General features: G+C 40.0%; 1 protein-coding gene and 1 non-coding gene across 3 annotated transcripts; both read left to right on the top strand.

Moving 5' to 3' along the window:
- The first annotated feature begins 164 nt into the window (after positions 1 to 164).
- Positions 165 to 246, top strand: trnal-aag (transfer RNA leucine (anticodon AAG)). The gene has a single exon. It is a non-coding gene; the product is annotated as a tRNA-Leu (tRNA).
- Positions 247 to 397: 151 nt separating this feature from the next.
- On the top strand, positions 398 to 16,209 carry polr3e (polymerase (RNA) III (DNA directed) polypeptide E). 2 transcript variants are annotated; one of them, XM_063893866.1, is made up of 21 exons: positions 398 to 542; positions 1,301 to 1,406; positions 1,868 to 1,918; positions 2,066 to 2,143; positions 2,234 to 2,349; positions 2,792 to 2,874; positions 3,692 to 3,799; positions 4,299 to 4,348; positions 4,452 to 4,571; positions 4,825 to 4,910; positions 5,313 to 5,357; positions 5,462 to 5,553; positions 5,932 to 6,052; positions 6,172 to 6,253; positions 6,360 to 6,419; positions 8,385 to 8,542; positions 8,944 to 9,005; positions 9,099 to 9,556; positions 13,043 to 13,120; positions 13,874 to 13,996; positions 15,213 to 16,209. In XM_063893866.1, exons 2-21 carry the CDS (start codon positions 1,368 to 1,370, stop codon positions 15,267 to 15,269), a joined length of 2,067 nt encoding a protein of 688 aa, XP_063749936.1. In that variant the 5' UTR covers positions 398 to 542; positions 1,301 to 1,367; the 3' UTR covers positions 15,270 to 16,209. The 2 variants fall into 2 exon arrangements, with proteins under 2 accessions (XP_063749936.1, XP_063749935.1); XM_063893865.1 differs by having other exon boundaries at positions 4,296 to 4,348.
- The last annotated feature ends 163 nt before the right edge of the window (positions 16,210 to 16,372 follow it).

The following is a 16,372-nucleotide window of genomic DNA, read 5'->3' as shown; positions in this document are numbered from 1 at the left end:
TGGTCAAATGTTGGACGAATGTTGGAGACACGAAGGTAACTGGCCAACGAATTTTGGAGCTCGCACTGTCATTGGCCGAATAATTTTGAAGCTGACACTCTCATTTGCCAATATTCTCAACAATTGATATTAATAGACAATGGCCCTTTAAGTCCCGTTAATACGGTAGCGTGGCCGAGCGGTCTAAGGCGCTGGATTAAGGCTCCAGTCTCTTCGGAGGCGTGGGTTCGAATCCCACCGCTGCCATAAGCTTTTCATACATGGCTTGATTATTCATTATTTAGATGATTCACTTGTGTGTTCATGTTATTCCACTTAAGTCATATAAAGGAGCTATGTAAATAAAGGTTGGGAAAAGACCAGTGTATCGTTTTGTCGCTATGCATTATGGGCACTGACTCCTCCCCACGTGTCTATGTGCAGAGTCAACATGGTACCGACACTAACAGGGAGTTAGACACTACACCTTCACTGCTACGCTCCACATATCTGCATTGTCAGACACGGATGAGAAAGTTAAACCTGAACGGTGTACAGTGCAGGTGAGCGCTAAATCTACTCTGGTTTAAGGAGAACGTGGGTGTAAAACTGGTGACTTGACTGTTATTTTGACATGCATGTGTTTGCTAGCTTGGCACGCTAATAAATGCTAGGCTAAACTTGCTACCGGCTACCTGCATGTTAGCTCGTTTCGTTGCTAATACGTTTGTGTCCAAAGTAAAGTTGAGCTGTTTTCTCTTTGACCTGCATCTTTTTAAGATATGTTTATATTCTTTGTGCCATAACGAAACAGTTAAATTGCAGTGTAAGTGCAGGCCAGTGATAAGTGGCTGGAGGTTGTGTTGCTAGCTTGCTAATCATGCTAACGTTACCTGTATTATGACTTACTTTTACAAATAATTGTCTGTAAAGAGTTTTAAACAATCTGATATTTTAACATGTTAGCTATATGTGACGTTTGTTTCAAGCCTATTGCATTGTCTTGCATCATTTGAGATTCTCCTCTCTGTGTCAGTGATGGCATCACTTGGCAGACTGCATGATCATGCCTGACTGTGTGCTAACTCAGGTGATCAAATCAAACTCAACACTGTTCTACAAGTCTCCTGAAGACTGACTGAGAAAAGCTAATGAATCCTGTAACTCCAATAATACGCGGAATCACATTGCTAATGTTACTGCACAAGCTACCTGCCATCTCTTTTCTTTATTACCAGCTTGGGTGTTGCCACTTGTCAACAATGATGTCAATGTTAAGAATTTAAATCCCTTAAAATTCCTGTTCTGTGTGTCTTTGTAGGTTGGATCTCTGAGATCTGGTACTCCTGTTTCAGCTCTTCTCCCCTCCTCTCTCTGTTCACATCAATATGGCCAGTGGGGATGATGATGACCCAATTATAGAGGAGGTATGTCTGCATGAAAAAGTTAAAGGAAAAGAAGGGCTACATTTAATCCTCAACCTATTTTTTAATATCGTGTTTGAGTAGCCTTTTCTTCTGTGCCGCTGATCTTAATTGCTGTGATTCTTGGGCTGGTTTCTTCTTATCTGTGCTGTATAAAAAGTAAAATCCTTTTGGTCCACATTCTGCAGATGTTGGTTTCGAAGTTTGGAACAGAACTAGGAAAATATGCTTTTAAATCTGCTTCTTCCTGCAATAATGTACAGGAATGTGATTGCTAATGATAGCTAGCACACTTGTAAATTAAGGCTGCTTTATAAGACCGTTACCAAAATACAGGATAAAGCTGGCCATTTGTTTCAGTTCTGTCAACGTATGTTAAGCCAGTCAATTAATATTTAACTTTACTGTAAAGAATTTAAGATCTTTATTCATTCATTTGATCAATGCTTTTTTTCTTCTTTCAGATCGATGTGTATCTTGCCAAAAGTCTTGCGGATAAGCTGTATCTTTTTCAGGTAACAATTTCATTTGTTGTACTTAATGCGATGCGTAAGACTCCCTTTGTTTCTACAAGTCATCTCGTCCTGTGGTGATATTGATGTATAATGTTCGAAGTGCAATGAGTCACTCAATCATGACCTTTGTTGTTGTTTTTCTGACAGTACCCCGTCCGACCATCCAATATGACCTATGATGATGTCAACCACTTATCAGCGAGGATCAAACCCAAGCAGCAAAAGGTGAACAAAAAATGTATTATTTATCTATCATCCATCAGTGTAGAGAATGTTTGTTTGATTTCTTTCTTCTTTTAACACTCAATAATACAGGTGGAGTTGGAAATGGCCATGGACACAATGAGTCCAAACTACTGTCGCAGCAAAGGAGAGCAGATAGCTCTGAATGTAGATGGCACAACTTACGAGGAAACAAACACCTATTCTGTGTATGTGTTCATTTTCACTTCTAAGATCTGTGTTAATTGTCCTCTTTTAGTTTTTATCATATTTAATGAACATCATCCTGTTTTTGTTTTTTTTAGTAAATAGATTAAATTCTCTGTCAGAATAGTCCAGCACAAATATCATCTTTCAAACAAGATGTACTGTGGTCATTTTTGAGCTGCTTGTAGGTTGTTTTTATTTTTGTTGGAAATAGCCATGCTAGCTTTTCCAGTCTTGATGCTAAGTTTATTAAATCAGATGCTGGCAATAGCTTCCCATTAGCCGTATTGACACGAGTGGCATTAATTTTCTCGTCTAACGTTTGGATATAAATAATAATTGTGATTCCCAAACTATTTATTTCCATTTGATACGTGAATGAAACTGGTTAAGTATCCAGTTCTGTCTCTGGCCTGAGCATCTTCTCTTACTATTCTTTTCCAGGAAAATGATGGATAAACAGACCTTCACCTCCATCCAGGCCACCACCAACACCTCCAGATACGCTGCTGCTGTGTTTCGCAAAGGTCTGCCCTGAGCCTGTACTTCACCATGCTTGTGTTTTGGTTGTCTAAACTCAATGCCACTTGTTAACCCATTTAGGCCTAAACTGCCTGGAAAACCTTTGGGTGATTTTAGAAGAACCCCCTAAAACCTGAAGTGTTTCTGGAAATTCAGTAATTGTGTCAACGCCTACTAAATAATTGATTTATCAGCCTCTGTAGCAGATAGAAACAAAACAAAGAAGAAATATTTGAGAGCTTACAGCTGTGGCTTTCATGAGTGGCCTCTGCAGGTAAATCGACTTTCACCCCTGGGGTGCGGTTGAAAAAACTCTGTGGATTAGAGTAGTAATTCTCCGTCCTCCACTCCGTTTCAAAACCTTCAAACTCATGGTCATCATCGTCGCCGTCTTCAAGCGTATGTCTTAACCATAAATCCCGGTCAATAGGTTTGACGGGTTCAGCGCTGTGCAGATCGTCAATATCACTACCTTCACTAACTTCAGAATTCCTTCCGCGGTAGTCTAATTCGGCCATGATTGTTCGAAAAAAATCCAAACAATGCCACGTGTATATTCTGATACATTTGATTGGGCTAAGAGGCCGATAATTAATGCAAAAATATACCTTGTACCAGAAAACGACGTATCCACTTTCCCGGCTTCAATGGTAGAATGACGCAACAGCGCTCCCGCTTATAATGGGTTAATACTCAAATTGTCCCTCATACGTTCATAAAGTTCATTTGAATCTTTATCGGCGTTATGTTTTATTACGTTGATCAATGTTACGGTGTTCACATTGAAGAAAACAATAGTTTTATTATTCTTTTTATCAACAGGTGAGCTTCACGTCACTCCTCTGACAGGAATCCTGCAGATGAGGCCGAGCTTCACTTATCTGGACAAGGCTGACACCAAAACCAGAGAGAGGGAAGCAGCCAATGAAGGTGGGTCTGTTTTTTCAAAATTAAATATAATACATAGACATTAGTGTAGTTGGATTGTTTGGGTTTTTTTTCACATAAGGAAAAGTGGAGAAGTTGCTCTTATGAACTCTCAAAAAATAGTCAATACCTGAGATGAATACATTATTTAATAAAAGTATCAAATGGTGAATGGGTAGTAACGAAAACCAGAATCTAACAAAACTGTCATCTCCTTACCCACTTTTGAGGATTTGCTTTTTGCCTTTGTTTTATACAATTGTTAAACTAAAACATTTTGGATTTGGACTGACAAGACATTTTGCTTCAAACAACAAATGGAGAAAGTCATTTGCAGATCAATCTGTAATGTAGATAATAATTAGTGGCAACCCCAAGCTCCTTCAGCAGAGCCAACATACTTTTTTCAGTTCTAAAAAGAGGAAAATAACATGTATCAATGCAGCATTGCACTAGCTGGTAGGTTCAGGTGATGTCGGCTGAATTAGTGTTTTGTCAGCAGGTGGAGACTCCTCCCAGGATGAAGCTGAGGAAGACGTCAAGGCCATAACGGTGAAGATTTGCACACTCACTAATACACAGACTTGCCATTACACTGACTTTCTAAAAGATTAAAACCAATCTGTGTGTGTGTGTGTGTGTGTGTCCACTGCAGGTGAGGTTTGCTCGTCCCGAGTCGGAGCAGGCCCGGCAGAGGAGGATCCAGTCGTACGAGTTCCTCCAGAAAAAGCAGGCGGAGGAACCCTGGGCTCACCTGCACTACCACGGTGTCAAGGTAGGCTTCTTCTCTTTTTAAGTCATCAGAAATGTGAGTTTAAGGTTTGTTATGCTAGGTACATTATCCAATATAAAGCGGTATTGCATCTTAGCTCTTAGTATCTTAGTTTTTTAATGGAATATATTTCATATAGTCTATGCCCCTGTAAATCACTTTGAATTGCTTTGTGTACTACACAAAGCAAGTGTGCATAGTGGTCACTAGATCTCTTTATCATGAGTTTCTTCTTTGTTTTGTAACTGATTTTCAGGATGGGCACTCGGAGCATGAACGGCAGTATCTGTTCTGCCAGTCAGTGGACGCCTCTGAGAACTCTGAACTGGTCAAAACTCCTAAGTGAGTACTAACATCAACAACAGACGTTTGAATACATTTCACAACTTTGATTCAACCAGTCTTTGTTGAAGACTGTGATATTTTCCTTAGATTTTTGGTAAACAAAGCCACTGTTGTCTCCCCTGGCTGTCTATAGTCTCAGTTTGAGTGACCATGCTGTCCTTAGATTGATTTTTTACTTAATATTACATCTATACATGTTCTGCCTGCCACCTAAGTTCGTTTTTGAGTGCAAATATAACTTCTGGGTACGAAGTTAATGTCTGACTTATCGTAACTCTAATATTGATATATATTCTTGTATCTTCTACAACGACTCCAGACTAATTGGTAATCTTTATCTAAATGTCCGGTCTTTATGTAGTTCTTAATAATCCTTACATGCTAATTTTCTTTTTGCAGAGAGTACCTAGCAATGCTAATGCCCCCTCTTGCAGAGGAAAAAGTGTAAGTATCCCCCACACATCTAAAAAATGTTATCGCACAATATCAGAGATTTTTCTCTGACGTTTTCCTCTCTCTGTCTCTTTGACGGTTTTTCTGAATGCCAGTTTGAAGCCTGTTGGTCCCAGCAATGTGCTCTCCATGGCTCAGCTCCGCACTCTGCCTCTGGGAGAGCAGGTCAAGACCCTGATGAAGAACGGCAAGTTACATTAAACAAAACCTGATAATCTGCTAACATGATATTTTCACATGTGTATTATTAACATCTAAATACTTCATTTTTGATCACACTTATTGTCAATACCTGTATAGTCCTTTAGTTTTAAAAAGTCTCAATAGTCCATATTTCCCATGCATCTTTTTCTTTGTGCCACAAGGAGGCGACACATCATCTACAGATATATGAATTTCTGGAGTATGTGAAATGTTTTCCAAACCAGTCATGCCTTTTGCCCAGTACATTTGTCATTACCATGAACTGCATCATATTTTCACCTCTCAACCAACATTTATTTTGGGTTTCCTTCCTGGCGGAAATGTGTTATATTTCCTTCCCCATGTCTCCTTTTGTCTTTAGTTAAAGTGATGCCGTTTGCTAACCTGATGGGCCTTCTCGCATCGGGCACTGACTCGACCGCGGCGCTTCGCTGCATCCAGCAGGTGGCGCTACTGGTGCAGGGCAACTGGGTGGTCAAGAGGTGAGAGAAAATGTCCCTAAAAGATTCAAACGTGTTGTTCAAAATCAGTATTGCAGCCTACATTGAGAGGTTTTATAAACCTGGCAGCTCACTGATGTCTCTGTTGGTTTTCTCTGCAGTGATGTCCTGTATCCTAAAAACACCTGCAGTCCTCACAGCGGGGTCCCTGCGGAGGTGCTCTGTCGCGGCCGGGACTTTGTGGTGAGCTGCTGTCAATGATTTTTGCCCATCTTATTGAATAAAAAAAAATGAAACCAATATCATTGAGTGACCCATGTGTTTTGTTTGTGGTGTTTTTTTTTTCTAGATGTGGAGGTTCACTTTGGAGCGCTCTGTGATGAGAAAAGAGATTGCATCCCTCATCAAAGTAAGGCAATAATCCCTAAATGACTGAATGTCCAACAGTTTGCATTTTCTTTTATGCCGAAATAATAACATTTCGTGGTTGTTTTCTTAAAAATGTAACTATGATTCAGTTTGAATAATAATAATACATGGTATTTTTATAGTGCTTTTCCTGGTGCTCAAAGATGCTCATTTGCAATCATTGTTGGTATTTTGACATTCATGAAAATGTTTTAAAATTGCAAGTTAGTATGGAAAATTGAATTGTTCTTTGAGGCACTCAAAAAATTGACTGCCCCAGAGACTGCTTTATAAATTAGTCTCTTGGGTGTTCAATGTGTTTGCAGGGAAGTTGTTAGTGGAAGCGTAATTTATTTAGTTGGTAGGGACAGTGCTCATTGATTAACAGACAAATTGCTGTAAATAAGCCAGAGTTAGCTGCTATGCTAATTTCCATCTTTTGTCCCTAGCCAGATCTTAAAAGGCACCCTAAGATATAAAAATACATAAACTGATAACAAATAAAACCATAATTAAAAAGACATAAGCACACCCTCAGACACAGACAATGCACGCCTCTCACTACACCCTCCACATAAAAGTTACAGCATACAGTAGGTTACAGTGGAGTAACATTACATGGCTTTAAGCATTTGGTATGTGGTTACAGATATGATGTTCCCTAATCCAAAATTTGAGTTTGCTTTTGAAAGTTGTAAGGCTGTTACACTCCCTTAATTCATTGGGCAGACCATTCCAATAGTTGGTGGCTCTAATTGAGAAGGCTGTGTGTCACTTGCTTTGTCTGTACTGCACTACGCAGTCCCTTCTGGCGGTTGATCTGGTTACTCTATTGACATTGTCTTTCTGTTTTATGAATTGGTGCAGTAGGGGTGGAGCAAGCCCATGAAGTACCTTAAAGATGAGACAGGCATCAGAGAATTGTGTAAAGTTTTCAAAGTTAAACAAGTTATGCTTTTTCACTATAAGACAATGGTGATAACTATTTGCCTTACGGTCCAGTATTTTTAGTGCTTGCTTATAGAGAGATTCAATTGGTTGCAAAGTTGTTTTATTAGCTTGCGACCAGCTAGTTAAGCAGTAAGAAAAATGAGAGAAGAGCATTGCATGCAAGAAGAGCATTGCATGCAAGAAGAGCATTGCATGCAAGAAGAGCATTGCATGCAAGAAGAGCATTGCATGCAAGAAGAGCTTTGCAGCCTTCATTGGCAAGTATGGTCTTATGTGCCTAAAATTGCCAGGTTAAATTTGACAGTGTTGGCCACCTTTTTATGCATTCTTTTGAAATGAGAGTTGTGAGTCTAGGATGATTCCTAAATATTTAAAGTCAGGCACCACTCTGCTCTTCTCTTGTTTAACTAGGACAGCAGGGTTATGAGACAGTAGATTGTTTTGAAAAATACATACAAACAGTTTTGCTTATGTTCAGGTGTAAGCTTGAATTGGTTAGCGAGTTGGATACATGGCCCATGACTTCAGTCAGTTGGTGTGCGGCTTGTTGTTTATTTTTAGCATGCACATAGAGGACAGTGTCATCTGCATACATTTGTATGTGCACTGATGGACAGACTGTGGGCAGGTGATTGATGTATAGGCTGAACAAAAGAGGGCCCAGTATAGATCGTTGAGGGACACCTATTTTACAGCTTAGGTATGTAGACCAATGGGTTCACCTTTTTTCTGTTTGACTTTCTATTAAAAGGAACCTTGACTCAATTGGTTTCTTATAGTGCAAATAAATCCTTCAGATATGAGAGTCCATCACAGAAAGTAACACAGGTGCTGAATAAAAAGACAACCCTTGTTAAATAATGTGAAGATGAGAAACATTCGCATTAATTGAAGTTGCTCCACTGGAGCGTCTTTGAATGCTTGCTATGGCTTGCTTAATGAAACCTTGAGGCTGCAGCTTTTCTACTGATTCAGGTAAACAGAACTAACAAGTTGTTCCTCCTCCTTCTCTTAGCTTCCTCCGGAGGATGTGAAAGAGTTCCTGGAGCATGTGGCCATTCCTCGAGTCAACCGGGGCTGGGAGTTCCTGCTGCCCACGGATGTAGAATTTGTGAAGAAACACACAGACATTGCCCACAGGCAACACATGCTGTGGCTTGGCATCCAGAGCAAGTAGGTCACACTCAAATAACTGGGTGAATCAAGATATCAAAGGCATACTTTTCTTTATAAAACTAGACCCATGTTATATTCTGTTGAGTTGCGTACTTAAATCATTACAAATGTACTACACTTTTGAAACCTTGAGAAGTCCTCCATTTTGATTTAAGTATCCATCCATTTCTTTTAAAAGCTTTGTATCCCTTCGAACAGGTAATATCATGTGGTTGTCATAAATTGACAAGGATTAACATTTGTTTTTTGAACTATATCTTTTTAATGGAAGGATTTCAGTCCTTGTAAGGTGGATTTTAAGTTACCGGAGAAACAAACTGAGCAAACATCAGTATGCATTTAAAGTTGTTCTTTGGACTGTTTGATTTTTACCACTTTCGTGTCCTTCCCTTTTAAAGGTTGGAAAAAGTGTTCAACTTCTCCAAAGAAGACTTCATGCCAAAGAATTCCCCTCAGCCTGGTGTGTACTAAGTGATGTTCTATCACCTGTAAACTCTGAAAAAATGACCCCTTCAGCACAGATGATCTTATCTCCTGATGTGTTATTATCCAGATCCCGTCCATGTGAGCGGGGAGCAGCGTCTCAAGATGGCTCAGGACCGCGCTCAAGGAAACAAGTCTTCCCTGCAGAAGGACCTGGACACGAGACGGTTAGACAGCAGCGTCCACGTCAAACAGGAACCCGTCAGCGACAGGGAAGACGAACCCATGGACACCTCCTCCTCTGCCATCAACGGTTCTGTCAACGGTTACCCCAGTGCCACCTCCCCCACTTTCGACCACACTAACGGTAACGCGGGGAGTCCGCCCAATGCGCCGTCTGTGGAGCTGAAGGACTTTGTGAAAAAGACTTTCAGGAAGCACTTTGTACTGACGCTGAATGAGTTCAAGAGGCTGTTTGGCCTCCACATTGCCTCCATGCCGGTGGGACACAGCATCTACCCCTCCATCTCGGACCACATGCTGCAGGATGCCATACTGCTCTGCCAGTGCAAACAGATAATGGTGCCTGTGAGTATTCAGGCAGGATTTGTACCGTCATAACTCAGGATTTACAGATTTGGATCTAAAACTCTTGAGTCATTCGTGCTGGATGCTTTTTTCTTTCTGTCCTTTGTGTGTTTACTCTTGTCAGTGTGTAGACCGACAGTCTGTAAAAACACTGCAAAGGGCTGATGCCCTAATGGGAGCAAATTGCAAAATCTGTGAGAAAATGAGGAAATAATAATGGGAGCCCATTTCTTTTTCAGATCCACCCTTGTTCATTGAACAGTGTGTCAAGTGATTGGTGATTAATCCATTAGACCAGTGGTAACCAACCTTTTCAAGCCCAAGATCACTTTTTATTCCAAATTGTAAACTGAGATCTACCAATCCGATATCTTCCAAAAAACCCACTTAGGAGTAAGACCATAGTCAATATATACAGTCTATGAGTAAGACTGTTCATCTCATATTTATTTTTGCAATCAATTTCTGTTACAACAGGCTGAATGTATACATACACACAAAGAAAAACACAGTTATGCACAGTTATCTGTTCAATGCACAATATTCACATTGACGGAAGGCATATCTGTTCACTACAAACTATCCATATTTAGAGTATCTGTTCAATGCACAATATTTAGTTTCTCAGTTCAATTAATAATATTCACATTTACAGATATTAGCCTACAGTTCAATGAACACAATCCATATTAAGTTTCTCTGTTCAATGCTCAAGTTGCTCTATCAGCCTGACTTTAGTGAGACTGCTGTGACTGCACATTATCTGTAAGTGTTTTGAAATCTGGTTGATTAGTAGTGATTGCCAGTCTGAGGCAGTCAGTAAGATGTGCGTCAGTCATACGAGTTCTATACTTGGATTTTATATATTGACTCGACTCGTCTGGCTACAGTTGGTGCACCAAGTGGTACACTTCTTATCCTTGCTTTTATGTCTTCTTTGTTTTTAAAATCAGCAAACAAGACGTCAGCTGTAACGCTCATTGCTTCTTTGATCAACTCGCCATCCGTAAATGTTTTTTTGTGCTTAGCCAAAATATGGCTAACTTGGAAGGACGTTTCTGTAGCTGCCTTGCTCTTTGCTGTAGGCGCGATGAAAAGCGACTGCTGTGCTTTTAGTCCTCTTTTCAGTTCATCAATTCTTTTTGATCTTAATGCGCTGTTGAGTGGATATGAGTCTTTGAATTTAGCATGGGTGCTAGCATGATGGCACGCCTGTTGGCATATGAGGCATATAGTCTTCTCTTTTGCTGATGTGAAAAGAAATTCATGCTCCCATTCCGGGTGGAATATCGATATTAACTGTTAAGGTTGGCAGAACTTGGCACAGTTTAAAGTTACTACTTTCTCAAGATGTCTGTTAGGATATGATTTTTTTTTAAACCCCGCCCACAATTGCATGCAGCCTCAGCATAGACCTCAGCATATCAAATAACCAATTGGAGTTTGTAAAATGACCTATGCATGATTCAAATCAACAAGCCAGAGCTAGGTCTAAAAAGGTTGTTAAAACAACGAAGAGCGTGAACTTTTCTTTTTTTTTAAATGTGAAAATACTAGCTATCGACAGTGAAGGCTTTGAAGATCGACCAGTCCATCGTGATCGACCCGTGGTTACCCCTGCATTAGACGATGGGACAAAAAGGAATTTTGCTTCCTTTTTTGTAAAGTTTAAGTCACTTTATAATATAACTGTATAATAGAAGTGAAGTTAGTTTATCTTCAGAGGATGAATTGGCAGTTTTTAAAATTATTATTATTTTGGTTTTAGTCACACAGGTTCATAGTAATATCAAAATCTTTGACTTGATTTTTTTCTGGCTGACAAACAAGCCTTTTAAAGACTCAAGTTTGGTGCCTGAGGGATGAAATGGGCATATAAATAAAAATTGGCCGATTAAATCGATGAGTGAAAAAGCTGTGGTATTTGGCACCATGCTTTTCTGTGGCTATACTGCTGTATCATTTCTACTCTTATTCTGCACGTTTTTAAACATTGTTTGTTGATTTCAAAAGGGAATTAATTATCTTCCTGTTAAATTTGGCTCAGGTCAAAGGCCACACCTGAGGTAAAACAGGCGTGAGTGTTCCTCGGTTTCCCTGCACGTCAGCTTTTGAATTGCTGAGATTACTCCACCTTTGTGTTGTATTTCGAGCCGCTGCTACTTTTCTGTCCACCAAGGGCGACCTGCGTGCTGAATGAGGGACTTTCTCAGCTTCTGTGCAGCGATCAGTTTTCTCCAACAGAATAACGACATTAACGGTCGTTTCTCTTGTGTTGAGGCACTGAAGCAACGCAGAGCTGCTTCTCGGGTTCCACTCAGCTTCCAGCAGCCACCTGATACCTCAGTGTGTGGGTCTGCCCCTGTGTTGGACTGAGGGAGCTGTGTGGGCTTTATATAGATGGATGTAATCTGCTAACTCTGTTTCTGTAGCTGTTGTTGCCTTTGTAAGGTGTGTCTCATTAAGCAGCCATATCTCCTGCCAGGACCAGCCCTGTCCCGGCTTAGGTCTTATCCAATCTGAACCCTTCATGTGGAGGATTTTTGTTATTCAACAGATTATTGGTCCCAAAGCAAAGCTCATTACTGCTCAGGGACTTCGCCATTTAGTTGTTTACAAACGGAAGCAGATCTGCAATCAGCTGACTCACCCTTCTACATCAGACACTATTGCTGTTTAAGATGTCTGACAGTTCACAGATCAGTTTTGAGTCTGCATGGTAATCCTCCTCAGTGTCGATCCTCCTGGTCACAGCAGTGCACGGCTTGTTTTATCCTCAGCATTTTGTCAACAGACCAAATTAACAGACGGTATACCGAAGGAAATGTTTGCAGACTGAATTCAAATCTATCCTTTTTAATAGTTTTTTCTTTTTTAATTTAAAATCATATTGTTTATTATTATTTGTAATACTTTAATAATATGTATTATTATTATTGATACTATTTTTTAATCTATATTTTTATGAGCACAAACATTTTTGAAATACACAGTTGCTGGTATTTTTTCCATTCAAAGCCTATCAAGTAGTGTTGGACAGGTAAACCTATGCCACAGCCAGCCGACCTGTTCTGAGCCAATCTGCAAAAATATGGGTCAATAAACCATCCACACCCAACACTAATGTTGTTGCCAATTTTATGCATTGGAACAGCACCATTGTCAGGATGAAGGGATGAGACAAACAGCCCTTCTGCCCCCTGAAAATAATACATTTAGGAGTGCTTATAAAAGTAAAACTAGGATATTGACAAACCAGAACCAGGATATCCAGAAGGTGTCAGTCCAGGGAGCAGTGCTTTAAATTCTTAAATATTGGTGATATAAATTTGAGTCACAGTTTCAGTCATTCCCAACCCAAGAGTTGAATTGAGAACTTTACTGTAATGTTTGTTGAGAGAGGGAACTTGAGCTTAGCTGTTTTAGAGCTACGAACTGATAACCTGGCAAAATGCTTTTCTAACTTCTGCTTCCCTTTATCTTCAGTTTCCTGCTCAGACCACAGCAGCCGCTGATGAGCAGAAGGTGTTTGGTTTGTGGGAGACTGGGGAGGAGTTTGACAAGGTAAACCATGTTACAGGTTTACAGAAGTTCTGCACCCATTTTGCATCCTGTGTCTGCATGCACATTTTTGCAGCTGAAAGGCACCACAAGTTCACTGAAATTTCACATGAAAACTTCAGAAACCACATGCAATGTGTGTGTGCCATGACCTGCGAGTTGTATTACTGCAACACCACACAGAAGAGAGAAGTAGCACACTGTTGACACTTTGTGGTATTTAGCTGCAAATAGATGAACTACACTTCCTTTGTTAAGTTCCCCGATATGAGAGGTGACTCTTGTTTCCTTAAAGTTATAGTAAACACATTTTAGCGAATATGTGTAATCGCTCTCCTGTCCAGACTTAAATCTAAAGATCAATACCTCTCTTATTTGTCCAAGGGTAAGAAAATCCACACTATGGCGGCAGCTCCTAAGCTCACTAATTAAATCCTTAAATCTTGTTTCTGTGTTGTGTGAAAACAACAAAGCTGTGGTTTTACAGTGATGAATTCGGCTTTTGTTTTTCTGGGCTGGACTCGAACAGTTTCCATGAGGTTCATAAACACTTTAAAATTGTCCAGATTACACAAGCAATATGTATGAGAGAGATTTAGGGGTGCCGGTTGGAGTATTTGTTTTTCACTGGACAGAGGAAGCCTATCAGTTTCCCCGTTCTACTCTTTGTGCTAAGCTAATATTCTTCTTTGAGATGTATTGATCTCATTATCTATCTCCCTGTCCCTTTTTAATTCAATCTTTTTTTTTCTGCAGCAACGCCGCCTGCTATATGACCTGTTCAATAAGAACTACCGCATCAGGAGGACTATGGTACAAGCCAAACTCACACAGGAGTTAGGGGAGTCCTCGAAGGCGGACGTCGACCGGCTGCTAGCTGTGAGTAACCACTGAATAGACGCCCACTGTTTTTAACCACTATGCATCACCGGGGACAACTTTGGCTTTTAATTTGTAGCCTTGTTAATGCATATGGAATATATTTTAACAAGGGTGTACATTTTCTTTTTTTGTTATTTTCTAAATTTGGAAGTTCAACCTCAGCTACTGTAATAAGTCAATAGTAAACTGTGCAGCGAACATACAATTTCTCAGACCCTTAAGGATAAAAACATCCTAATGGACATCTTATCATAAGCACAATGCAATTTCTTATATCATGATTTCAATATGGAACCCTGGCTTCAGACGTTGTAGTTTTTAAAATATATTCCACAAGATTTAGCCATTTATCAGGTTTCCCTATAAGGTGACCAGGCTTCCTGCTTAGTGCAGTACTGCACAGCATTTCTATCATTTGTGACGTGTCCCACAAATTGAGATCATATCCCGCTTATAAGGCTTTCACCATCAGCTGTGTCACATAAATCAATCAGTAAAGTATGTAAATGTATTTATTTGTAGCCGGTAGAGGGCGATTCCCACAGAGTTTTTCGTGACATTTGGCAGTTATTCTGCCAATTACGCATTGATGTGAATACGATTTGAAGCGACGCTACATGGAACGAGACTCACAGGAAATGCCTGGCTCATAAAGAAAAATGTCAATCTATGGATACCTTCCTACTGAAAGCAAAAGAGAATTACCAAACACAAAAGTTAACAGCAGCTAAAATAACAAACGTTTACCACACTGTGCAGCAGACCGGAAGTAAGCTTAACAAATAAACTACCTCATAGCACCGCAGTGACATGTCCCGCATTGTCCAAATCAAACATTCTGTTTGTCCCACATGTGGCCTGTTCGCACCTGCTCATTATATTTCCCTATGGGGGGAATACATGCTATTCCCTGGTTTCCTGCACAGAAAGAAAAACATAAGAAATATTTCCCCTAGTAAGCTTAAGTGGTAGGCGGAGGGATACATCGGTGGGGCGGTAGGTTTGTTTTCCATAAACTGCTGTGGAATTATGAAACATACACACACAGTTAATATTCAGAAAATAAATTCATATTTGGTAGTGATGATCCGGACCAAAGACTTTAGGGCATTTTTGTCTTCTAAAGTCAGAGCTGCTTTCTTAATAGATTGCATAAGGATATTTATTTTCTCCTTTCTTTAAGTCACTGATTCCAACTTGTTGTCTATTCCAGGAGTGCTGCATCAGCCACGCAGGGATGTGGTACCTCAAGGGAACAGTCCCGTCCTGACACTGAGAGCCTGCAGTCCCGTCAGCCAATCAAATCCTCTTCAGGTTGTCTAGTGGGAGGGCAGGCAGAGAGACGAGAGCCAATCACAATCACAGCTCGCCCTGCTCTGAGGGCGGGCGAGTGGGGGACAAAAAGACATCGCCGTCTGCTCAGAACATTTTTTTCATTTCAACTGAAGCATTTCTGACTAACACGAGCAATCTGATGCAGCACGAAGGAAAGAAACTGAAAGAGTGTTTGAGGGGGAGGGGTATATGAATATATATATATACATATATATATATATATGTGTGTGTATGGAATATATGGTTTATCAGTAGATATTTGGATTTGTTGGACCTCATGTTTGATTATTTTGAATTAAACTTTTACCAGATCAGTATACTGTTGAATGGAATTGGCGCAGAGTGCTTTCATTTTACTCCTGATTTCAAAAATGAAAACACATTTTGGGAAATCATGGCGCTGGAAACACGTACGTGTGTATTATGCAGTGGAATGTGTACTGAAAAATGAAATCGGAGGAACGAGGATTAAATAGCTGATTTTGAGGTTTGTTTTTGGTTGAATGTACAGAGTTTGATTTTGATGACGGCCGATAAGGATGCAATTTTGAATAAAAAAGGTTGCTGTATGGGGATCAGAAATCTGTCGGGATTTAATCCATTTGTATGAACAAAGTGCAAGGGATGTGACTACGGACTGGCTCGTGGTCCGGGTCAAACACTGGGCAGACATTTTGATGTGGGACTTTTTGTTGCTATGGATACACTGGTGTATCGCTGTGTGCTGCTATCTTGAGCCTCCAGCTAAAGTGCCTCACAAGACAAAACTCCCACCCATTCATTCAGAGAGTATAGTACAAAATCATCAGATAACGACCGCTGTAGTTTTCATCTGTTTGTTACTTTGCTCAATAAACATTGTTATTGCCAACGAATTGTTTTCTTTTGTCATTGATATGCTAAAGACAGTAACCTTTACATGTCAGTCCTCGAAACATTGACATTTTTTCGTGCACTTAAACTCCTTTTAGTGCATTTTTCATCAAACCTATAATATTTATATTTTAACCCTTAAATGGACAATCAATAAATAATTGA

This window comes from Eleginops maclovinus, chromosome 10, assembly GCF_036324505.1.
Source record: "Eleginops maclovinus isolate JMC-PN-2008 ecotype Puerto Natales chromosome 10, JC_Emac_rtc_rv5, whole genome shotgun sequence".
NCBI classification, from domain to species: domain Eukaryota; kingdom Metazoa; phylum Chordata; class Actinopteri; order Perciformes; family Eleginopidae; genus Eleginops; species Eleginops maclovinus.
Note: the sequence above shows the minus strand (reverse complement) of the source record. Positions and strands in the feature narration are given on the sequence as shown.